Raw genomic sequence first — 24,831 nt, 5'->3', positions numbered from 1 at the left:
TGACCTAGAGGTGCCTGACATGACTAAGATGATGATTGTGATAAAAACACATAATCATATTCAAAAATCAAGATTCAATGATCTGATCATGAGCTACCAGCATGAACAATGTAATAAAATTTGCAATTGCTCAATTTGAGGATTTAATAAAATAAAAAGGGTACAAATATGATCTAGAAATGATGTAGATGATTACTATAGTATAAATAATCATTCTCAGTGACCAATTTAATAAAAGTCAAAGTTTTGCATGAAGAAAATGACATTAAGTACCAAACCGAGAGTCAAAAATTCAAATCATACGCAAACTCAGATAGAAACCCAAATTGACGCTTCAATCAAGTTTCCTTCATCATATAGAGTACAGCAGTGAAGAAAGCATCCAAAATCATCAAGAAAATCGCTCAAATTGCAAAAAAAATAACTTGGTACCGATACCATGACCGGTACTAGAGTAGGGCCACTTCCGGTGATCCTCCACCGCCGACAATAGGTGCAGTCGACTCCCCTCATCAAGGCCGATCTCAGCCATGCAAGCCCCAAGCTCAATGGCAGCCGGAATCTCATCGAAGAGATTTTGATACGTTATTATTTGGGAATTTGGAATCTCTAATATTGAATTGAACTTTTTTTTTAATGTTAACGGATTACCGTTAACAAATATATTGATAAAAAAAGTTTAATTACAAGATAATTACATACACTTTCCTCTTCCTAACTCTCATTAACTGTACATGAAATTCTTAAGTTAACTCTAGCCATTATCTAGCCATTTCTCTATCTTCAAAGCTGTATCGTTTATCAGCTGTCCCAATGTTTTATGCTTAATAGAGAAAAGCCTTCTATTTCTCTCTCTCCATAATGCCCATGCACCTGCCGCCCAAATTACATCCCAGCTGTACCTCCTTTGTTGCGAGAGTGAGTTTCCTGTCCGTGTCCAAGCATCCCTAATGTTATCGCCTCCCCCTGGGTTTATACTGTGTTGTGCTTGCAAACCTCTCCAAAATCTGGCTGAGAAGGAGCAAGTCCACATGAGGTGATCTCTAGTTTTCGTGGTGTCCATTGCGCATAAATGACAACCCGTCTGAACAGTGCATCCTCTATAGATGAGCACCTGTTGTGTGAGAATTTTGTTATCTAGTAGTAGCCATATGAAGATGCGTACCTTTGTTGGAATCTTGATTTTCCACAATCTTTGGTGGTTTTGAATTGAACTTTATTATGACCCAATGTTTAAGTCCCAATCTCTCAATTGTCCTCTAACTCTTCTAAGACTTGAGGTCAGCTAGGTCAAGGAAGCTCAAATAGGAAGCTTAATTACTTAATCACAAATTGCTTTGACCACAACCTGAAAATTTGTTTAAAAGTTCAGCATATCAGTTAGGAAGGCAATTAATCATATTTTGATTTTGTTTTACCTAGAGGATCAACATACAATGTTCTTTTCGGGGGATTCATCGACAAGAAAACTTCCTGATCACCTTCTTAACTCTTTACCCCAACCAGGATCAGGGTTGATACATGATCAGCACCTCCAATGTTTCCATTTTTCTTGGTACCCTTCTTGGGAAGGTATTTTCTTTAATTGTGGTTTTCATGGTTTTCAGTATTTCTCAATTTTGTACGATGCCATGTTAAAGTAATTAGAGAAAGTTATACTGTACTTCTAGTTTTGTTACTTTGTTGAGATACCCTGAAACTAGTATTTAAGTTGTGTTGGTTAATTTGTAGATCGAGTTATTCTATGATGTGACAGCATGATCAAAATATCTGTTATCATAAAGGAAAATTTTCATGTAGTATTGTGCTGGCAAAATGCAATGATTAAAATCAGGATGGAGTTTTAGGTTTTGTTTTCAAGAAATTGCGAACTAAAAGTTTAGCTTTTCATAAAATTATAGAAATGCCTCTAGGATCTAATTTTGTAGTGTTTTTACTTGTAGATTGTGTCATTTCCACTTAAATGCCAATTCACGGTCATACTGATAACCTAACCCGCTTGCACAATGCATTCTCTTTTTCTTATTATACAAGCAATTATCATGTTGTCAAGTGGCAACAGCGTACCCTGCTTTGTTTAGCTCTGTGCATATTCAGCGTTGTATCTTTTTTCCACAAAAAAAAAACAGAAATAAAAAATATGGACGGTTGTTAAAAAATTTCACTTCTTTCAATACATGCGATTATGCCAAAAAAGAAAAAGAAAAAGAAAATTACAGGCATTATTAATAACATTACCCTAAAAGAATATAAAAATCAGAAAATTAACTGCCTGTTGTGCATATTCACCTTCCAAGTCTAGATGCAAATATATTTATTCTACAGCATGACTGCTTTTACTTTATATAAAATACCATAGCAAGTTAGAACAGATTTTGCAACCTAAAATAATAATTAAAAAAAATGCACCTAAGCTATTAAATGGGCACATCTTCTATCATTACTTGGGATCCCATCAGTTTAGAAAACAGAAGGTCCACATTTCACAGATAATACAACATCCGAAGATAATAACATATGCTTACAAAGTGAAATGATAATAAGAGTGTATCTATTTAAGTCATTGAAACAAGATCCATAATGAATTCAGTTCAAACAAAGAGATTTTTCTAAAGGCAGTCTTAGCATGATTCTGAAATCCCGGACAGCTGTTGTTGCCTACTGCACAATAAAATGAAGATCAAATCAGGAAAAGACAAACTGTAAGACCATAAATAAAGGAAAACTTCCATCAAAAATTTAATCCAAAAACTGTTTTTTATCAATACCGATCTCTCATTAATGAGACCCAATTTCTTAGCGATTTTTATCTTCTCTTCAAGGTAGTCAGCATATGTATCCGGTATGAGCGAGACCAATGGTCCATCCTAATGAAAAATCAGTGTCATTCATCGAAGATTTCTCAAAACAAAAATTATTAAAAAACTAGATAAGATTTTTTAAATCACCCGACTGAAATATCTGGCTATAAGGTCCTCTTCCGAATATTCCCCCTGCATAGGAACAAAAAATAAAAAGAAAATAGAATTACAAGCAGAACAATTTGTTCATATGAAAAGGATAAGAAAAATACAGGTAACAACAATATACCTTGGTAGCAGAATTGACGTATTTCATGACGTTTTTAAGCTTGAAAAGATCATGCAGCAAAGAGTCAGTCTCCCATGTTAGATTTTGAGACTTAAAAAGTTTACAATTAAGGTTTAAATATAAATAAAGAAACCCAAAAAAGCTTACAGTATATAATATATGGTCGTTGTCTCCATCTTTTATGTAGGGAGAGGAAGAGGCTACATCTTTCTTTTTAATATCAATCAACACTTCCATATAATCCCTCTAAACGGAAGTACATTCATTTGATTAGCTTAAATCAAGCCCTAGAAAAGCATAAAAAAAAAAAAAAAAAGATCCAGGGGATTGAAAACAGAACCTCCGATCGTGCTACTTCATGGCAGAACTTAGTACATAATAATACCCACTCTTTCACGTTTTGTTCTGCTTTCTTCAAAAATTGTATTTCCTGAGACAGACAAATGAACACTATTTCCACAAAGTATAGGATGCCAAGAAATATTAACAAGAAAAGAGATGAACCCCAGTGATAATCTCCACAAATAAAGATGAAAGGATGCCGTTGTATCTCATTGAAGCATCATCGTGTGTTCTCTCTAACTCTGAATCACTTATATCCCACTGAACCATGAAAAGCAATTGAATTTGTGAGAAACTTGCATGCTAGAGCAAATGAAATCAGGGCAAAAAAAAAACACACACACACATAGCGAGTCAAAACCAACCATTTATGCAAACGAGCAATCAGAAAGAGGTGAGAGTTTGTTTCTTTTCCCCGTTTGGAAGAACAACTCGTAGCAAATTCAGATTGATTCAACATTTGATTTGCACAAATAAATTGATTGGTAAAATCAACACCCAAAAGAAAATTGACATGGTACATAATATAAACTCGAAAAGCAGAGTTTGTAGATTTGCACGCAATTCATGATTGATTTGTGTTTCCTTCTTTTTCCCAACAATTTTTCAAGAGATTTGCTAAAGTAGAAGCATTTACCTTAATTGAGGATTGTAGCTCCTTGAAAAGTTCCTGGAAAGCAAGGTCGGCACTATGTTTATTGTAAAAAATGGAATAATAACCTGGGATGTCGTCATTGCCATACTGAAAAAAGGTGAACAGGAAAGGACGGGAATTATTGCTAATATCCCTTATACATATGGAGCTATTTTTTGTTCTCCTACAATGACTTTACTTGTTATATTATAGCGCGACTTTTAACATTCTGTTTCGATCAAAATGGAGTTTTCTATTCCATTTCAGTTTTGTTCTGTACTTTTAAGCGAAGAGTAAGTTTTGATGGAGAGACGTTTGGTTAAAACATGAAGCGGAGTCTCGATCAGCGTTTGAATAAGATCTTCTATACTATATTCTAAAGCAAGTAAGGACCTTAAAAGAAAAGTATTAGGGCCGGAGCGACAAGCAAGACTCCTACTAGTTGTTTAAGACACACACACACATACTCAATGGGAGAATTAAAGTTTGGATTACGTATGATGACCATTGAAATGTTTGGAATTCGTAGGTCATGGTTGGTTCGTTCACAAAGGGCCTACCAATACCAATCAATTCTAGGGAGTAATGGATGAATTTTGAACCCACTATACTAAGACAAACAAAATAGGCCACTAAATGCGATAACCACATGAACCAAAGGAGTTGAGAAATTACAGAAACATCTCCAACATATAGGCGCTGGTAGTTGTCATAAGGACCCGGAGTTGTGCGCAGGATCCATCCCTTGTTTCTGAACTCAGGGCTAGATTCTATACTACAGGCAAGATCATCTTCGAAAGATTGAATCATTTTTGTAGCATCCTCTTGCCCTTCAGAAATCTAAAAAATCAATAAAGCAAAATATTTATCTATCTGGTGACTGACTGAGAATTGATAAGGAAGAGAGAAAGGGGAAGTGACTCACAAGATAAAGCTTAATTTCTTCGATTTTGCATTCCTCGTTCAATTTTTCCAGGCTTTCCGTCCATGCTGTCCAGGGATCTTCTAAGCTATTACCATAACGATCGAAGAATGCGTCGAACGTACGAAAAGACGAGTACTCAGGACTTTGAGTGTCCGCTTTTGCTTTCTTCGACGCCTCCAAGCCCAAGTACGAGCCGATCTCCTCACACGCCCTCTTAATCGGAAGCTCAAGGGTCGTCGCCATTAAATCCTCTCTACTACTAGTATCGTATTCTCTTTCCTTCGTTCTTTATCAAACCCTAGGTCACGATCCTTTCTTTCTTTTCTCTCTTTTCGGAACTACTAGTATCGTATTCTCTTTCCTTCGTTCTTTATCAAACCCTAGGTCACGATCCTTTCTTTCTTTTCTCTCTTTTCGCAACTGCTGAGCGAGGGCGATCAGGTCCGAGTCCGTGTCCCCCGGGCTACCTGAGGTGCAATTAATAAAAATGGACGGCCCAGATTAATTTTATTTAGGCCTAACTAAATCTGATAGCTGGTGAGGTTTTGGGGTGTCTGCTTTGAGATTTGTGCCAAGTGAAATGAACGGTCCAGATTCACCGCTTGCACCTCAGGTACCTCAACAGCTACTAGATTGATCTTTCATATTCCTCATACACGATTGATCCATTACATGAGTCCCACGTACGATTGATCTTTCATAGTTGTTGTCATGGTAGGCCTACAACCAAACAAAGTTTATTGACAGGTCAGGAAGCCAATCGTACGCAGGACTCATGTAATAGATCTTCTAGGTTAAAATAATGTAAAAATATACAAAAATTAAATAAGTAATAAACAATAACATAGACTTACTAATTTGTTGGGATGAAAAGCAAAGTGAAGGCAACATGCCAAGCAATAATGTCAGGAGATTCACCATATCCAATGCCTGGTAAGGGAGAAAAGTAGCATATAAATTTACAACTACCAAAAGTGTACAGATTGCAGTGGTATAAATATTGACAAAACATATACTGAACTCCATACTCATAACATCAACTATACCTAATAAATAGTAAATGACAACTTCCATGGTATGCCAATTGGTTGCAACAGATACTAACTAGTGTTCTTTTAGTCTGATACAATCAAGTATCAGTATGTGATTTGATGAATGGTAAGGATTATCTAGCTATTACCAGAATTGCATGCTACCAAAATAACAAAAAAAGGCCAGGAGGATACCATTTCATGAGAGGAGTTTGAAGCAGATATAAGAGGAGAGGCAGCCTCAAGCAAGTTTCCAAGAACACTGGCATACCCAGGATAAGAGGGCCCCAAATTGTCGGCAATGACACCAATGTGGCCCGGCAAATGGCACATCATCTCATGGATACAATGCATGCCAAGCCCCCTTGTACAAAAAACCTGCCAAATATGAATAGGGAGAAATGGTAATAAATACACATAATTTAAATTTCTTTTGCTCTCAACTTTTTATTATAATTCCAAACCATATTCTGGTTATTGTAATTCTAATATGAAATCCACATTAATACTAATTCACTGCAAGGGATTCATCTTTTCATAATATATAGTTCAGATGCTTCTTTTTAACTGGATAAATACTTTCGCATTGAGATAGATGTTAAGTCTAGGTTATCGGGGTGTCGATCTACAGAGATAGTGTATTAAGAGATCTAATAACTAATCAAGTCTAGGTATTAAGTAAATAATTTTATCATGATGCAGATTAGTATAGATACTTTAAAAAAAAAAAAAATGTATTCGATATATGTATATTACTAAACTGAAAAATTTATTGCATGTTTACCAATTTTTTTTTTATTTGAATTACGTATTCTTTAAAATCTTTTATGTTTTTATTAAAGTTTAATATTAGAGTAAATAGAAGGTAGAGATAGAGAGGGAGAGAGAGGGGAAATGAGGCCCACAATGGCATTTTGTTAATTATTTTAGAGGAGGGATATTTTGTTTGAAAAATTTAAAAAGTAGGACAATTTATAAAATTTCTCATTTAATAAATATTGTTATGTCATTGTTTAGTCATCTTATTTAATTATATTAATACTTATTAATAAATATAATTGTATTGGTATCAAGTATTTAAGAAATAAAAATAAGATTTTTCATAACTATTCTCGCGGTACAATCAAATACTCATTTTAATATATTCGCATAATTAATCATGTGCATGTCGTATTTATAGGTTTCCACTTTTGAAAAAGTGGATTCCCATCACTATATGGAACTATTTTTGAGGCACCATACCGACCTTGTGAAAAAAAAAAGATGGAAACAATATAGATATTTTATTATGGATTTATGGGTAACAATCTCCGTGGCTATTTGGAGTTGTATATATCTGTTGAAGATGGTTTAAAAGTCATTTATTTTCTTTTCCCTTTATTTTTGGAAAAAAAAAAACATCAACAATAAAATGCCATCAAATCAAATTAAAAGGTTAGGCATGTTATTTAATATCTATTTTTATTAATAAGTGGTCACATCATTTTATCATTAGTTTGAACATGAAATATTCACACAAAAAATTGCAATATAAACATGAAAAAAAATATAAATAAAGAAGGAAATCAAGCTGTCTTAGTAGATTTTATCCTTTAAATTTAAACTTGTTAGAAATAAAATTCAACTCTCCTCCCAAAAAATAAGGAAAGGTGATTTATTCTCCATGCAAATGGACAAATCCTAAAAATGCAAACTTAAAGTAAAAAATAAAATATTAGGTTCACAAAAACAAAGGTCTAAAACGGGCACATCGCCAAGAATACACTTGCAAGTTGCAAGTTAAGGTCCTATCCATCGTGGAAATTCATTTCAGCCGTTGATTCAAATCGGACGGTAAATATAGAACACACATCTGGTACTAAATACAGACAGCTGCTGGATCAGATCTGAAATGAACGATTGAGATCTTCACGGAATCTACTTGGTTGGATCGTCTGGGCAAATATAAGGTATATACAGGGTCCAAATAGTGAAAAAGCCTCTGCCTCTCTCTCTCTCTCTCTCTCTCTCTCTCTTAGTCTCGTCTCCCTTGTGTCGGAATCGAAGATCGAGTTGAAATAGAGGGAGAGAAACAAAGAGAAATGGGGCTCGGTTTCCTCGTAGGAATAGTTGGCGGATTTCTTCTCGCTCACGCTGCCTTCTCTACTATTCAATGTATTTCTCTCTCTCTCGCCAAATCTGTTGTTATTCGGGATAGTTTAATATTTTGATCGGTTTTAGTCTCAACAGAATTTTGTTATATCTCAAGAGAATGCCGAAAGGGCATCAAAATTGTGTATTCAATTGGTTTATTTCACCATTTTTTTTTAAATCTCTAAATTTTGATCGGTTAATCTGTGCTGATGTCTTGGGTGGATCTGTAATTATGCAGATAGAGGGGAGCTGCAGATAACGCAGGAGCAGTTCACTGGACCTCCCTTCAATGTATTTTACTGTCTATCCATCTTTATATAACAAATATTGCTTCTCTTTGATAGATGTTCAAATTCATATGCCTTGTGAGGCTTTTTACTGAAGGAAAAGCGAGTTCCAATTGGGTTTAATTGTGTGTGATTTGACTTTCAATGGGGGATACTGGCACAGTTTATAAGTTTAACTCCCACATTAGAATCAAATTGGTGGTTACTTGCTTATTTGAGGGCTATTTTAGGGTTAGATCAATCTAACCTTGACTCTTTGAACTTGTTCAACTGGAGTTAAATTAGTTACACAGACATGGAATTGAGATACATCAACTTAAAATTGGAAAGGAATATAACTATGTCTTGATAGAGGAGAAAAAAATGTCAATCCAGAGAAGTTTTACATAAGCCAGTCCTATCAGAGAACAAGCATAAGTGAAAACGAAAAGATCAGTAAACATCAATTACCCAAGTTGCTTAGTTTATCAGAGTTTTGCTTGGTAGATAATTAAACCCAGAACAATGAATGACATTCTTACAATTTTTGTGGTACTTTTGGGCAGTATTTATTTTGGTACTACTTCAGTTTGTTCTGAATATTTTGACCATGTTCCTCTATAAAGGATATATATCTGATATGTGCCTTTCAAACAGTAAACTCATATTTTTTCCTCTCAGACTCTCAGTTTGTTGAAAAATTTACTGAAATGCCCCTCCTTCCCCTCATTTTTGTAGAATAGTTAGAGCACCCTTTTTTTATAGAAGCGGAATAAAGAAATGAAGGGTATTTTTCATATTATGGGTGTAGTGTGCAGCTGTGTACCATGGTTATGCTGTGCAGGGTTATATATTTTACTAATGAAGTTAACTTTTCATAATCTTCTTTTCTTTCCTTTTTTGTTTCTGAAATTTTGATATCCAGGTAGTGATAGAGCTTCTTGTAGGATTGGGTCTTTGCCTGTGGGCCGGTGTAGCTGTACCCACAAAGTTTCTTTCTATTGTTCCCGACTCTGATGAGAACAGGTACCTCTCTCTCTCTCTCCGCACTACTAAGTTCCATTTGGTGCATGTACAGTATTTCTTTACTATTTGTTTTAGCAAGAGCTTGATGTTCTTTCCTCTAAAGTAAAACCTGTAGCAACTGTATTTCTAAGAAACTTGCACATTTCTTTAATGCAAAGAGAACGCTTCAGTATTTGCAGAACAACCTTGACATTGATGAAGAAATTTAAAATGGTCCCTATTGTTAGTTTTGTTTAATACGTTTGGTCTTATTTGTTTTTAATGGGTTTGAAGAAACTATTAACAATTCAATCAGCATAATTATAAGAACATTCAACTCAAAGTCATCATCTAGTCCTTAAAATGTTGTAACAACGAGCCTTAAAATCAAGCCTTCTTCACTTTCTCTTAGATCTTAAATTTGTTGTTTTCAGTAATTGTTTTGTTGAAACATGCACCCTCAAGGCTAACTTACAGTAGGGGCTTTTTCAACAATATAAGAAACTCAAATTACCTTTTAATCAGTTTGGTATTGACTGGTATAAAATTACTACGAATTCTCAGTATCTACCTGTCTTGTTGGCTGGCCCATAATGATTTTGAATTTATATCTTGATACGGGAACTTCTATTTTCATATCAAGGGAGCTTTTTGCTTTTATTTAGTACTGAAATTAGAGACATCTCTTGTTCTTCTCTTAACATTCTTCCCTTCTATGAAATGCCGATACATGCTCATTACCTTGAACTTCTCGCAATGGATTATAACATTGACTTGAACTTCAAATATTTTCAGGGTTGTATCTCTCCCAGACAATTTGGACTTTATGATTTTCAACCACAGAGGGAAAGTGCTCCCATCCGATCCAGATTTGAAATTGAAGATTTAAGTTCTAAGTTGCATTTTTCCATCTGAAATCAGTTTAAAAGAGTTCCTTAATTATAAAATCTGTGTAATCAAAATTATGTTTATTTGAGTTGCTTTTTTTTTTTACAGAAATTAGATCTGATAGACTACACTGTTAGATTTGCTATGTTTTGTTCTCTTACTCTTGTTTTCAGTTAAAATTAATGTTTGTGTTTATTAGCATATATGTTTCTTAGCAAGAAGAAAGCTAATAAATGGAAAAGCATATTTCACCTTATCTTTTCAGGAGATATTTGCAGGTGTTTTCAAGGCATGTTTAGATGGTTTATGTTGGAATACAGGCATACAACACAGGTAAATCAAGATCCACAATGCAAACACTAGTAGATGTAATTACAGCATCCTTGTTTCGGTATCAGAAAATGAGTCTAATTAAAGAATAAAAAGGACCATGATCTCCTCCAACTCTCTATATAAAAAGGTACCAACTCCAACTAAGGTGTAGCAATGGCCATCCAAGATTCAAATCCACCTTTAGACCTCAAATTCTTACCAGGTTCATTCACCACATGTCCTTCTCGCTTGGGTTAATTTCCTACTGCTGCCTCCAATCTCAATTAACTATTGACCAGGGTTAAGAGAACAGACATGAAAAAGGCTTTTCTCACAATTATTGACTCTGTACACAAACCATAGTACAAGTGCAGGTCTCAGAGGAGCCTTTTTTTTTTTTTTTTTTTTTAACCCTGTACACTATCGTTTTTCTTAACTGATAGCAAGTACACAAACCATAGTACAAGTTCAGGTCTCAGAGGCTTTTCTGACAATAAATCAGATTGTCACTAATAAAATCAACAGTTATACACGGATTTATCCCCTTTCCTTGGTTATACACTAAACATTGGGGTGCAAACTGTGTTGTGTCTGTTTCTGACACATTGCAACACGACATGACACAGACTAAATTTTAGCCGTGCTAGCACAAAGCGGTACGGGTGTTAGACACGGATGGGCACAGCACCCCTACAATTCACTATTGACATATGAATCAGAATAATTATTTGATCACTGATTTTGGCACTATGATTTTGCTATTAGGCGACTTTTGTAGTATGTATAATATGAGGGTTCCTTTAATTTTACATACGATGGTATGAGGAATGATTTTTATTGTATAAAGCATTTTTACCCCGGGTTACAGTGTCACACCACTTGGAGCGATGGAGCGCGAGATAAGTGTCACACTATTTTTGTCAAAGTACAGATTCCAGTGTGACCAAGCATACTTCAAGTACGAATCATATATAAATTTACATTTGTATATAATTAACATTTATAAGCGAAAATGCAAAAGTGAAAATGTCTTGAATGATTGAATGGCTGTTAGCACCCCACAAAAGGTATTTGACTAGCTAGGGAAACAAAGTATTTAATATATATGACAATCAATTACGATACTCTTGTAAGACACCCTTTCTAATAATACAAGTCTTTCAAAAAAATCTTACAATAGCAAATAGGAAAAACAACACTGTTAGTAGCACAAAAAGAGAGCTAAGATTTTAAAAATAGACTATACAAATAAAACTGCTATTAGGTATTAAAAATAATATAAGCCAAATTCCACAAACTATAATGACAAAATACAGACTTCTGTGTGTGTTTGGAGAAAGAGGAGAGCTAAGAACATATCTTGAGAACGCCATCTTCGGTCCCAACAATAAACAATCTAGACAACGGGAGAACGGCAATCGCAGAGATAGGAGAGAGATTTCTGACCCCTTTACCCGAGTACAAATATTGCGGCACCAACTGCTGCTGTAAGAAAAAGAATAATCTAAAAGAGAAGAAAAGTTGAAGAATAAAAAATCTAAAACAAAGAATTATGAGCAAAATTTTCATGCATATGGCAACAGAATGCTAAATTTATCGCATCTCCCTCTTTAGAGGAAGAAATATGAAGCATTGCTCTATATACGCAAGAACTATTCTTATAGATAACACGATTAACCATCACTACCTGTGTAGTATTGATTTTCTTATTTAATACAAACTTCATTTCTATGTTTCCACACAGACCTAGCCTTAAATATTATGCAGGGGCATACAAGAAATAAGCCCAAATATAAGTAAGAATTACATACATGGTTGTTTGAGAGTGCAGAAAGAGAAGCGAGCGATATCTTGTTTCTAGAAATAGAAATTATATCCTGACCCCACATCGCAAAGCTTGATATTCCATCTGTATGCCCCCGAATTATGCAGGACTGAGACCCCAAATTCCTGGAAATTTGTATAAATTAAATCATACGAGATGAGCCTTTGGGAGAAAGCAGCTAAATAAAGTTAGACTGAAATTAGTGAGACATTAAAAAGGTAAAATAGAGAAGTACCTTCTAAGGTCCCACAATCGCAAAGTTTTGTCAAGAGAACTTGACACAAGCATGTTATCCTTTAATGCCGCTAACTGAAGACATGCAAACAAACGTCATATTATTTTTCAATTTTTTTTAAGCTCGGAAGAAATAGAGACGACGGAGGGGGTTGAAAGGTTGATCAGGAAACTTTATTAGCAAAAAATTTGGCTCAATACAACTAGCTTATGCCTATCGAATTTTTAGAGGAAACAGTAACTTGTGGGTCCAAAATATATGGCTCAATACACGAAATTATTATTTGAAAATACTACAAGCAAAGATGCAGAAAATGAACAAAAAAAATACATAGAAACCTTTGTAATATATCCATCATGAGCTCTCCAAGCAGCAACAATAGTACCACTCCGAGAGTCCAACAACCGGCAATTTCCTGAACTTAGGCCAACAGCTGTGCAACAGGAAGTTGATGCCTGGGGCCCAGAGCAAATGGCAGATACTACAGATGAGAGCGAATTCTCAACTGACTCACTCCTCCATAGATGTAGTTTCTGTTCCCTTTCTATATCTATATACCTTCATTTTTTGAAGAAAAATCATTTTTTCTGCTCTTATTTATTCCTTTATTTTGAAATAAGGGTTCTCATTAACACCGGCATCTATTTCTTTTCAGATGCCTCTTGTGGGAATTATACCTGTCTATATAGAGGTGAGGTCCATCACCACCTGTGATAGGCCCATCACCATCTGCCCTTATTTATTTAGTTATTTAATTCTAGTTTTGCTTATTTTTAGAATTTATCAGTACCTGAGAGAACCATTTCCCATGCCGGCAACAAGTCTATCCTCAGCTTCTAAAAAATGAAGGCACGTATAGAAGGCGCCTCCAGTGAAGGAACTGGACAGGATGCCTCCAGCGAGGCCGTTAGGTGTAAGCACGCTTGGCTGCTCAGATTCTGCCCTGCTTATGCCTCGGACAGAGGAACTTGTGGCAGCACCAGTAACAGTACCAGACTCAGCATATGCAGTTATCAGCTTTCCAGTGATGGCATTCCACACATGTATTGTACCATCGCATGAGGCAATCCGGCTGGTATTTGATAGCGTGCATATGGAATTCACAACCTAGGTTTAACATGCACAAGAAAATGACTTGAGTGTTTGCTATTGTAGGGTTGTGTGTGTTTTCTCATCTATCAGTGAAAATGGTGGTTTTATGGGGAGGGAGGGTGGTGTCAAGTAGGGGTGCACAAAAAAACTAATGACTCATAACTCGTTCGGAATCAATTTGGATTCAACTCGCCAACAACACGAGTTGAAACTAACTCGAGTTCATTGACTCGGTTGTCTCACGGTGAATCCAACTTGCCCCCAACTCGGTTCGTAATCAACTCGGTTGGCCCATTGACTTGGTAAACTATGTAATGTTTTGCTAGACTTTGTACTATTTAGTAATTTGATAAACTTTGTAACATTTAATTATGTATTTGCCATTGTTTCATTATGTAAAATTTTAAATTGTGTACTATTTTGATAAACTATGCACTATTTTTTTTGTTAGACTTTGTTTTGGTAATTCTTAATTGATAAACTATGTACTATCTATTAGTCAAGAGTCGACTCAAGTCGACTCGAGTTGTTTGCGAGTTGAATCCAATTTGGAATTTCTGACTCGAAACTGGATTAGCAACTCGGACTCAACTCAGCTCATGAGCAGCCCTAAGTGTCAAGTGTGTGCGTGTAGGGGAAATGTCTTGTGTCTTTCATTTGAATATTAAAACTAACCTCATCATGGCCATCATACCCTGAGACACAACTGGCAGTTGCGAGGTCCCACCTCTGGACACTTCCTCTGAAACAAGGCCCCACGCCTGCTGTAAAAACCGTGCATTCATCCGAGCATGTGGCCACTGACCTGACCACGCCCGGGTGGGCCCTAACTGAGTGGAATGCCAACCCTTTCACCTTGCATGCAGAAGAAGAAAAAGAGAAACTAAAAGGGCATGAACTAGAATTGTCAACTGCCAGACCAGGATACCAGAACCACGGTACATAATCTGATGTGGCAACAGCAGGTTCGCTTTCTCGGTCCAGGCCTGGTCTTGCTGGAGGAACGATGGTTCTGGTGGCTTGGGATTGAGGCTTCGACCAACCAGCCCCATTTAGGAGAATTATTGCAGGATCGGAGGAGGATTTTACAAAAATGCCCCTCTGAGATGTTTTTGCTGATTCCTGGCTGCTTCTATAAGCTTCTCCATATGAGTCCCACTGCAATTTTATGAAATTAGAAAATCTGCTTGTTCACCTGGCTGCCCAGGCCCAATCATGATATGCCACCTAGTATCTTGTGCCACAAGGTGCCAATAAAGTAGCAGTACGAAATATTTCTTTTACAGTTAACTTTCTGCTTGTGTGGAGGGGGAAAAAAGTGATCATGTTTATGTACCAAAGAGTGCCGAAGCTAAAAAATATTTCAAAGGGGTGGTTTTGAAAATAAAATGGTACCATCACTAGTGCAGTGTATTACCTTCCAATTGTAAAACTTAAGAAGTGATTGTTCCAAGAGAAACCACGTGCTGCAACACTGGCGGAGCTTCTCTATTCCTATAAAAGATGCCAAGAATGGGTACAATACCAACCTGATACATTAATTATTTGACAATATTAGAACACGAAATTGAGAGAGAGAGAGAGAGAGTGCATGTGTTTTATGGCCCCTACATGAGGTCTCTCCTTGATTCAAGCTTATAGTTGTGTAATTTTTGTTCTGATAACTTGAAGTCCTTATCAGAGGAGCTGAGCCCTATAGCTGATGAATTAAATGCTAGCTCTGCAAACAGCTCCTGCATTTGTGGTAAAATATGCACTATAGTCTGTTCTGGGCCAATCCTCTGGCAAAGCCTGGTAAGTGTAGTTGCCGCAACCTGGACCACAAAAAGGACAACAAAAAATCATCGATACATACTAAAAGTTTCGAAGAGAATGAGAAATCAATTTGAAACAGACACTAAAAAATGTGGGAGTAAGAACAAATGATTACAATCTATGGTAACATTTGGACATCATACCTGTATGTCCTGCTTGGTGCAAGACCTGCACTGGTTCTTTTACCAGTCCGGCCTAAATTATACAAAATGCAATTTTGCTACAGTTACTATTTATAAATTCCATTATTTTCTATTCTTTTAGATTGTATACCTGGGTCACATGGAGATCCAGCTGATTGTGAGTCAGAATCTTGACATGTAACAAGCTTTGATCCTAAAAATTAAAGAACTCAAGTATCTACTCTTATAGTAAATTAAGCTGAAAATAAAGAAGGAAATGAAAACATAAACTAGGGATCGATGGTTCAATATACCAAAAAAGATATCAGAACTCTCTTTTCGTCCTATCTGAATTTTTATAAAGTAAAAGACACAAACCTGAATGAATTCTTTAAGGACGGATTTGACTGAGAGAACTAATATTAAACCATCTAAAGTAGACAGACAGTCAATTAATGCAAGAGAATTCCAACTTTGTTGTGGCTCAGGCTTGTTTATCTGAGATGGATCAGTACAGTAAACTATAGCCCCCTTCAATAGTGGTAAGAGGTGCTTTGCAATGAAATTCTCCCCAAAAGTGCCACCTAACCAAATGACAATATGCATTAATTCCTATTATGGAGCACGCTCCTATAGTTCTTGGTTTTTGTTATAGAATGTGCATGGATACCTATTCGAACTAAGGTATCGATACCATCATCACAGATCCCTTTACCGAAGTACTGGATCAGGGGCAAAATTGTCTGCAAAAAGATTAAATCTATTATTTACTAATTTCAATAGTTGTACCAAAAGAGTAATTTAAAAGAGAAACAAATAAGTAATAAAAGCACATGCCTGATGGATAGTGACTGGAATGCCAAGATCTTCACACGAACCAATCAAAACAACTGATGCGGCCAAAGCACTCTGCTTGTTTGGTGAATTGCACAAGTTTGCAATTATTAGGGAGTGGACATTTTCCATGTAAGCTTCCTTTCCTATTTTCTTCCACAAATCATGAACGAATGAATCTTGGAGAATTGATATCTTCAGATGAGAATATTCTGATGCCTAACAAATGTTTACATATAAAACATATAAATAATACAGTCACCATGATAATGCGTGAACCAAGACCCCAACCAGTTTCACCACAGCTAAACCTCATTTCTGTCCTTCTCTTTCTTGATTTTTCTTTGTACGAGGGAGAGGGGAAGCTGTTCTCACTTTTGGGTTGGGTCTGGTATATGAAAGAAGTAATAAAGTATTGATTTAAAAAATATTAACCAGCCTGAAGAATTTTTTGAATGAGAGGTAAGATTAAATCCCTTGTGGCCTGACTCGTGAGACATCTCAGAAGCTCTCTCAGTAGAGAGACAGCTGTCTCAGCCTCTGCATCTGGCAGAGCTGTCAGAATGAGCTGCACACAGAATGGCACGCATGCCTCAGCTGCCAGAGGTCCCATTGCCTTAAGTGCCCCCTTGGAAGCAAGCATGCATGCGTACTTGAGGCGTAGTGCAGGGCTGCAGTTGAGCTGAAGCGGTGCAAGGAATGTGTAAGCTGATCGAAATGTCTGAGGGAAGTACTTTGAATCCAATAAGCCTTTTGCTGATGGTCTCCTAAAAAACATATATAAACCAATAGAATTATGAATTATACAATCAACTTGTAGTTAGGTGTTATAACTGGTCTCATTCTTGCCAAGTAGGACTTGGATCTATGTAGATTCTTGTCAATTATCAAAAGGTTCTGCCAGCCCAACATTGCTTAAAGAATAGTTAGGGTCGGTATGTCAAAAAACTAAAAAGCACAAAAGGTTGGGTTTCACATGCGTTACTGGTGAGGGCCCTTCCTGTCATGGTACAATTATAACGAGAGAGAGAGATGATGATGGCTGATGTGACTTTATATTTAAGTTTACTGCAAAACTTGGCAACGCTACCAAGAATTTCAAGAGAGAGAGAGAGTAACAATACCTCTTCCAATCACTTTCAATACAAGATTGAACCAGGAGTGCAACATGAGGAGGCAGCTCTTGCATCAGTGCTGGCATGACCCCACATTCTCTATATGCTTGAAGAGAAACTGGGTTGAACAAAGGCTTATGCAAATACAGCTCAGTCAATATACAACCAACCGAAAATACATCATTAGCGCAATTTTGTGAAAACACCGCTGAATTACAGGACTTCTGCTTCCAATTCAGCATCTCAGGGTACCCTACTGGCATTCTATCTTCGGCCTCCTCAAAACAGTCCATAAAAGTACCAGAATCAAAATCTAATATTAGTCCTGGCATTGGTACCTGTAATCCCACAACGGGCTGGCAGGATATCTCACGATCAAAATTTTCATGGTAGTCATACATCGGATCTAGACCCTGCTCGTGATCAGAAAACAAAATGGCCTCTTCTAAACTTTCCAAATAACATAAGGGATCGTTAGCAAAATTACGCATAGGATGTGGTTTCGTAAACAGCTGTCTCCGGCCAATGGACCTCGGCCTTGCTACATCAGCATGAGGCAACATCACATTTTTAGCCTTGACAGCATGATCACCCGACATTTTATGTCCAAATGTCAAGTCAATCCAATGGTGGAGATTTCTTGACACAACATCACTCTCCAGTGCCTCCCGATGTAGTTTTATAAATTCCTCCCTGGACTCAGCCCATGGGGGAACAGCCAGATCGCTCATCTTAGAATGCAACGAAACAAAAACCCTAGGATCTGTATAAAATTCAGGTATGCACTCATCTGGAGTCCACTGGTACAGCCGAACCATGGTAGAGGGATACTCATTTGGTTCATAGACCTGACGCACTGCGGACCTAAGGAGAGAAAGAGGTAGCCGCCTGGCCTTATAGCTACAAACAGCTAGTTCAGACAAGCACTCATCAGAGACGTGATGAGGCACTTCTGACGATGTGTATGTAAAATCAAGCTGTTCATCTCCTTTTGCAAGTCTCCATTTTGATTTTGTCAAGTCTCGCCAGCCTGATTTTGAACTTTTGTCCGGCTTTTCTGTGAAATCTATGACCCATGGCATGACTATATGAAACGTAGGGTCACTCCACCTCCTCCCAGCAAGTTTATTTAAGAGGAGAAGGTAATCGAAATTACTCATTTGTCCCTTCCACCATTTCTCAAATCCGGCTTTCCATTCCGACAAGCCAACCAAGTCAAACTCCAAGGAGCTCATCTTACATAGGCATTCTTTTCCTTGGAAAGGATTTTCTGGAAAACCTGAGTTCTGTTTTGCAAGCACCGTGTCAGTTATGCTAAGCCAAGCCCACAGGGAATCTGTTAAGTGAATGGTAGAAGGTCTCACATTACCATGAGAAACCCCTAGTTCATGCAAATGGGCAATGGCAGATAGTACCTGATACACCAAGAATCTCACATACCAGTCTGACTGTAAAGCCAAAGGACTAAAATGAAAAATACTCTCTAGAGTGTATGAACCCCTAGGTTGCAATAGGTAGTGATAATTGGCCTTTTCTAGAAACCCTAGAGTTGGACAGATGTTGGGGTGTCTTCCTGTACTAGCTGTGTTTGCCACATTGTCAAACAAGTGAAATCCAACTTGATTGAAGAAATTAAAACCATAACAACCAGCCTTTTGACCTTCCAAAAGTAGAATTAGGGTTGACATCACGTGGTCTTCAGTCGATTCATGCAAATAGCTTGAAATGACTTCCTTAAGGGTAAGAGATGACCCTCTTCCAACATAGGGCATGTTCATCAATCTAGAAATAGTATTCATGAAGAATGTTTTTTCTGATGAAGTCTCTGATGTACTGTGCCAATACCGGTCAAATAAGAAAATGTTACCCATTAAACGTTAATTGAAAACGACTAAAGATCATTTTTCTCAATAAAATTACTAAAAAATCATTCAAATTTAGGATCACATATTTCTAATTAGGATTACTTGGCAGCCACTGCCAACGTTTAAAAAAATATATATTTCTAATTAGGATAATTAACAAAGAACAGATCAGAAGGTCAACAAAAATTATAAAAAAAAACATACTCTTGTAGTTTGGAACTCGTCTCCATGCCTATGCATAGTGCCGCAACAATGAATTGAGCAGAGATTAAGTCACTAAAAATTGTTACAAATAAAAATCTAAGTTGTAACAAATAACAAGATAAGCTTATCAAAGGACTAGCATAACTTCTATTATAGTTTAGCTTTCTAAAAATCAATTTATGTGTGTGTACAAACAATTAAAAAATTACCTTCCTGCATTTCCTGATTTGCTATCAGCAGATATCTACAGCAAAAGGGAGATATTTTTTACATAGAGACATGAGAAAATAGAAGTGTGCACTTATGATTGTTGTAACTTGTAACAATACACACTAAAATGGTATATCACACTGAGGTTGGATGTTCTTATTTAATGACATTGTTAACTATTAATTCAGAGAAATTTGCACGCGACTAAAAATGGCATGCCAGAAAGGGTAAAGATTCTGGAATTAAATAGTAGAGAATTTAATCTTTCAGATTGTGCTTGGTTACAGAATACTGTAATCAAGAAGAAAAGAAAACTTGACGAAAGCATGCAATCACCAATAGTTAGATACAAATTGGGATCTCAAGTAAATTATGTAATATCAAACAAACCAATGGGATTAACAACAAGCCAGCTTTACCAACATAAAGAATTTCAACTACAAATCAAAAATAAGCCATGTTTACCTCAAATATGGCACCAGCAATAGCCAGATCAGTTTTACAAAAGAAATAACCACATAGTAATCGGACTTGCACAAACATTTCCTACAAATGTTTATCTACATATTGGACGTCGAGGTACCTGGACAACGGCAGAAGAGGCGAACGGGAGAGGAGAATCAGAGAGGCCGTGGATGAACGACACGTCACTCTCGCCGACGAAGTCCGCTAGGATTCGCTGCTCGAGGCACTCCACGCATGGTGGCAGAGGTTGTTGTACCTCCGCTTCCATCCGTTCTCCGGCGAGTGGCGGAGGGGAAGGGAGAGCTGTGGAGGGAATCATAAAAAACAGTAGAAAAAAATGTAGTGCTGTTTCACTTGATTTTTATACGCCCGTCTACTAAAGATGACGTGTCAGTTTTCAGTGGTTCCCCACCATCGGTGATTTGAAAATCATTTACACACATATAATGTTGCTTCATTTTCATTTAAAACTTGTAACCAAAATAAAATTTACGGGTACTGGGCTAGTGGGCTTTTTATTAATCATTTTATCTCAAACAGGCCCAGCCCACAGGTTTAACGAATTTAACACCTAATTTTTTTTTTAATTTCCTAGTGTAACGCCCTCTTTCTCCGAATTTTTTATTAATAGAAAATAAATTATTAAAATATCGAGATTCAATACCATTTGCAGTTATTTTCGAAAACTAAGAAGACCGGGTTGTGCAAACCCGTCCTAGCGGACGGACCAACTAAACCCGTCCGGTGTTAACCCCTAACGTTTGATTAGTAATCAAATTCATCCGATTAAAAAAAAAAAAACTCGGGACGGGGACGTCAAGCCCGTCCGAGAAATCGCAAAAAAAAAAAAAAAAAAAAAAAAAAAGGAAAACTCGGGACGGGGACATCAAGCCCGTCCGAGAAAAAAAGTCTAGCGCCTGATGCAGTCACGTTTACCACATTGATCCGTGGGTTTTGTCTGCAAGGGAAGATGGATGATGCACTTCATCTCCTTGAAGAAATGCATAGAAAGGGGCTGATTGCCGATGAGGTTACTTATACATGTCTTGTTGATGGCTATTGCAAACAAGGAAGGCTACAAGAAGCCTTTAATATGCACAATAAAATGCTCGAAATGGGTGTGCAGCCCAATGTGGTGACATACACTGCTCTGTCTGATGGGCTGTGCAAACAAGGTGAGCTGGACACGGCAAATGAGCTTTTGCATGAGATGTGCAGAAAGGGACTTGCATTAAACCTGTGCACCTATAACTCATTGATCAATGGATTTTGTAAATCTGGCAACCTAGAACAAGCGATGAAAACAAAGGGGGACATGGAGATGGCAGGGATAAAACCTGATGTCTACACTTATACTACTGTAATAGATACTTATTGTAAATTTGGAGACGGGCTTGACGTCCCCGTCCCGAGTTTTTTTTTCTTTTTTCTTTTTTTTTCTTTTTTTTTTTTTTTTTTTTTTGATTTCTCGGACGGGCTTGACATTCCCGTCCCGATTTTTTTTTTTTAATCGGATGAATTTGATTACTAATCAAACGTTAGGGGTTAACACCGGACGGGTTTAGTTGGTCCGTCCGCTAGGACGGGTTTAGTTGGTCCGTCCGCTAGGACGGGTTTGCACAACCCGGTCTTCTTAGTTTTTGAAAATAACTGCAAACGGTATTGAATCTCGATATTTTAATAATTTATTTTCTATTAATAAAAAATTCGGCCCTCTTTCTAGCTTCCTAGCTGTTACAATAGAAATTGAGTAGTATCTATAATTCTTCAATCAGAGGTTCCAGTGGTTGACTGCCTTCCTTGTACCAGCCATAAACTCTTCCATGGTTATCCAACTTGTGAGCTATTGAGACGCCTCCCGTTTCCCTTCTGCAATGTACAACTCTAGCTATAACCCCCTTTGCTTTCCTCTTGCAACATGCATGCATTCCACTTCCAGATGTGGTCATAGGCTCTCCAGTCATGTGATATTGGCTGATTATGAGTCCACTGTTTCGATTGAATCAGAGAAAACAGTAGCTTCACTGCACTGCATTAATTTGGCGAAGGAGGGAGTATGATCCCCTTGCCTCATTAGGTATATACCAATACCCGCTAACCCGTTTTCTGACCACGATCCATCTACATAACATACATGATCCATCAAGAGAGTGTCATTTGTAACGCTTAATTCCTCACTAGTCCTTTATTAATATGAAACTTCCTCGTGAGAACTGAATCCGTACACCCGTCGGTACGAATTCGGATCCCATATTGTAACTCATTTTTTTAGTTTTGATTTGGTACATTCGAGTCGAGATGCTCTCCTGTACCACGAATTTTAGAGGGACTGGATCCTTTAAATTATATTGGGCACCGGATACGGCTAAACTCAAAATTTGGGTTATTTTTGGGGATCCGGACCCCAGGAAGCGTATCCTCTGCGGAGTTTTTCCGTGCGGAGCTTTTAATCTGGTATGTTCGTTTCGAATCGGACGGACCAGATCAGATCTTGCCCAAATTTTAAAAAAAAAAAAAATCTCAAAATTTGTGAAACTTTTAATCCGGTCTGTCCGATCCGAAACGAACGGACCAGATTAAAAACTCCGCATAACTCCGCACGAAAAAACTCCGCAGAGGATATCATTTCCCGGACCCCATGAGTACTGTCCAATCGCAGGAAAAAGAACGGTCTGAATTAGTTTGGGTCGGGTCAAAAGGAAAATCAGTATCTATTGTAAATGAAGAAAGTTCAAATGTTCCGTTAATTTTGTGCTTAAATAATGCTTCACGTTTTTATCTCTATTTTTAAAGTCTAAACATGCAATTCGAAATATTCAACATGATCTCTATATTAAACTATTAAAATTTGCTTGGAGACCAAATTTTACATTTTTTGAAATTTTTTACTTTTCTTTTAAATATGTACATAATCATTGTAGAGTAAAGCTAGGGTGTGACATGCTCACCAATAAAGTTTGGTGAGCATAACTCCAAAAGTATATCGGATCGATGTCAAATGCCGAATCCAAACCGTTGAAATCCATGTACTTCATGAGTGATGCATATACATGCAAAATTTTGAAAGTTTCGAGTTTATTTGCTACACGGTCAAGTGGTCAAAGAAATGAACATTTTATTATAAGTTATTTTATATATTCAATTTTTATTATTTCTTTGACCACTTGACCGTATAGTAAATAAACTCGAAACTTTCAAAATTTTGCATGTATATGCATCACTCATGAAGTACATGGATTTCAACGGTTTGGATTCGACATTTGACGTCGATCCGATATACTTTTGGAGTTATGCTCACCAAACTTTATTGGTGAGCATGTCACACCCTAGCTTTACTCATCATTGTATATCACAAAATTTTGGACCATTCGAAAACAGTAATTTTATACCTATTTAAAAAATCATAGATCTAAATAATGACGTCATCGCAAAAATATTCAACGTCAAAAATGACTGATAACGCTATTAGTTTTTAAGATTTGAAAACGCTACAACATTGTTATAGATATTTAGAACACTAAAAAAAAATTAAAAATATAAAACTTGATATCCAAACACATTTTAATATGAATGTCATGTTGAGCACTTTGAATTGTTTATTTAAACTTTAAAATCGGAGATAAAGGTAGAATATGATTAAAACACAAAAATAATGGAGCATTTGAGCTCTCTCATTGTAAATATATGTAGTTTATTCAGAAATTTGTAATGGAGTTAAAAAAAACTATTTGAATTTAATAATTCTATCTCCAAAATCTAAACATTATGAAACCAACCGTCTAAATCATTTTCTCCACCATTCTATCCTCCCATCCTCGTCATTTCGTTATTTTATACTCCTAAACCCTTTCTCACATTTTCTTTGCAAAAACTCTTTCTCCACCTAAACTTTTTCTCACTTCGCCTTTTCTCTTTTGCAACATCCTATAAGCCCACGAAGAGGCAAAGTGACTGATCCTAATTAATAATCTTCCATTCGATTGACATCAGTCAGTACTCTCTCTTTCTCTCTAATTTTTTAAACCATTTTTTAACTTTCAATTTCTTTTCTTCTGATTCTATACTATTTCAATGGTTAATTAATTCATATTAAGAGTTTAATTATTTGTCTTACTATAAATACGATTTTTATCTCAATTTTTCTTATTAGGTATTTTCATTTCTTGTATTATTTAATTTCACATATGTAACCAATTTTAGAGATCAACATAAACATATTGAAAAGGATTTAAAATTTGTGAATACAAATATCTTTCCACATTTATATTTACTTAATCCTAATTTGGTTACATATTTAAAATGTTTTTTGTTCTAATTGATAATGCCATGGCCCTCTATATCAATTAGAGATTTTTTGTATTGTAAAAATACTGCTTATCAGTTTTAGTTTTAATTGGCTTTCTCCAATATTCCATGTACAATT

At 36.5% G+C, this 24,831-nt stretch overlaps 3 protein-coding genes across 7 annotated transcripts; 1 reads left to right on the top strand and 2 right to left on the bottom strand.

Annotated features, from left to right (window-relative positions):
- Positions 1-2,518: 2,518 nt before the first annotated feature.
- On the bottom strand, positions 2,519-5,445 carry LOC144556638 (uncharacterized). 2 transcript variants are annotated; one of them, XM_078305026.1, is made up of 10 exons: positions 4,992-5,445; positions 4,742-4,906; positions 4,070-4,174; positions 3,595-3,693; positions 3,431-3,520; positions 3,238-3,336; positions 3,091-3,129; positions 2,949-2,993; positions 2,769-2,867; positions 2,519-2,658 (listed from the first exon to the last, which is right to left on the bottom strand). In XM_078305026.1, the coding sequence occupies exons 1-10, from the start codon at positions 5,232-5,234 to the stop codon at positions 2,587-2,589; spliced, it is 1,056 nt and encodes a 351-aa protein (XP_078161152.1). In that variant the 5' UTR covers positions 5,235-5,445; the 3' UTR covers positions 2,519-2,586. The 2 variants fall into 2 exon arrangements, with proteins under 2 accessions (XP_078161152.1, XP_078161158.1); XM_078305032.1 differs by having other exon boundaries at positions 2,519-2,661; positions 4,992-5,443.
- A 2,514-nt stretch (positions 5,446-7,959) lies between these two features.
- On the top strand, positions 7,960-10,570 carry LOC144556629 (membrane magnesium transporter-like). Its single transcript, XM_078305021.1, has 4 exons — positions 7,960-8,176; positions 8,394-8,446; positions 9,347-9,447; positions 10,222-10,570. Exons 1-4 carry the CDS (start codon positions 8,104-8,106, stop codon positions 10,313-10,315), a joined length of 321 nt encoding a protein of 106 aa, XP_078161147.1. The 5' UTR covers positions 7,960-8,103; the 3' UTR covers positions 10,316-10,570.
- A 1,301-nt stretch (positions 10,571-11,871) lies between these two features.
- Positions 11,872-20,742, bottom strand: LOC144556650 (protein serine/threonine kinase). Of its 4 annotated transcripts, none has more exons than XM_078305040.1 (17): positions 20,527-20,742; positions 19,943-19,977; positions 19,734-19,805; positions 17,674-19,497; positions 16,989-17,316; positions 16,553-16,768; positions 16,386-16,458; positions 16,094-16,299; positions 15,867-15,929; positions 15,390-15,592; positions 15,196-15,307; positions 14,454-14,936; positions 13,477-13,793; positions 13,025-13,244; positions 12,687-12,760; positions 12,438-12,576; positions 11,872-12,111 (listed from the first exon to the last, which is right to left on the bottom strand). In XM_078305040.1, exons 1-17 carry the CDS (start codon positions 20,725-20,727, stop codon positions 11,974-11,976), a joined length of 4,704 nt encoding a protein of 1,567 aa, XP_078161166.1. In that variant the 5' UTR covers positions 20,728-20,742; the 3' UTR covers positions 11,872-11,973. The 4 variants fall into 4 exon arrangements, with proteins under 4 accessions (XP_078161166.1, XP_078161180.1, XP_078161188.1 ...); XM_078305054.1 differs by having other exon boundaries at positions 11,872-12,108; XM_078305062.1 differs by having other exon boundaries at positions 11,872-12,105.
- Positions 20,743-24,831: the final 4,089 nt, after the last annotated feature.

This window comes from Carex rostrata, chromosome 1 (assembly GCF_964058835.1).
Source record: "Carex rostrata chromosome 1, lpCarRost1.2, whole genome shotgun sequence".
NCBI lineage: Eukaryota > Viridiplantae > Streptophyta > Magnoliopsida > Poales > Cyperaceae > Carex > Carex rostrata.
The sequence above is the reverse complement of the archived record's forward strand: the minus strand, read 5'-3'. Positions and strand labels throughout refer to the sequence as shown.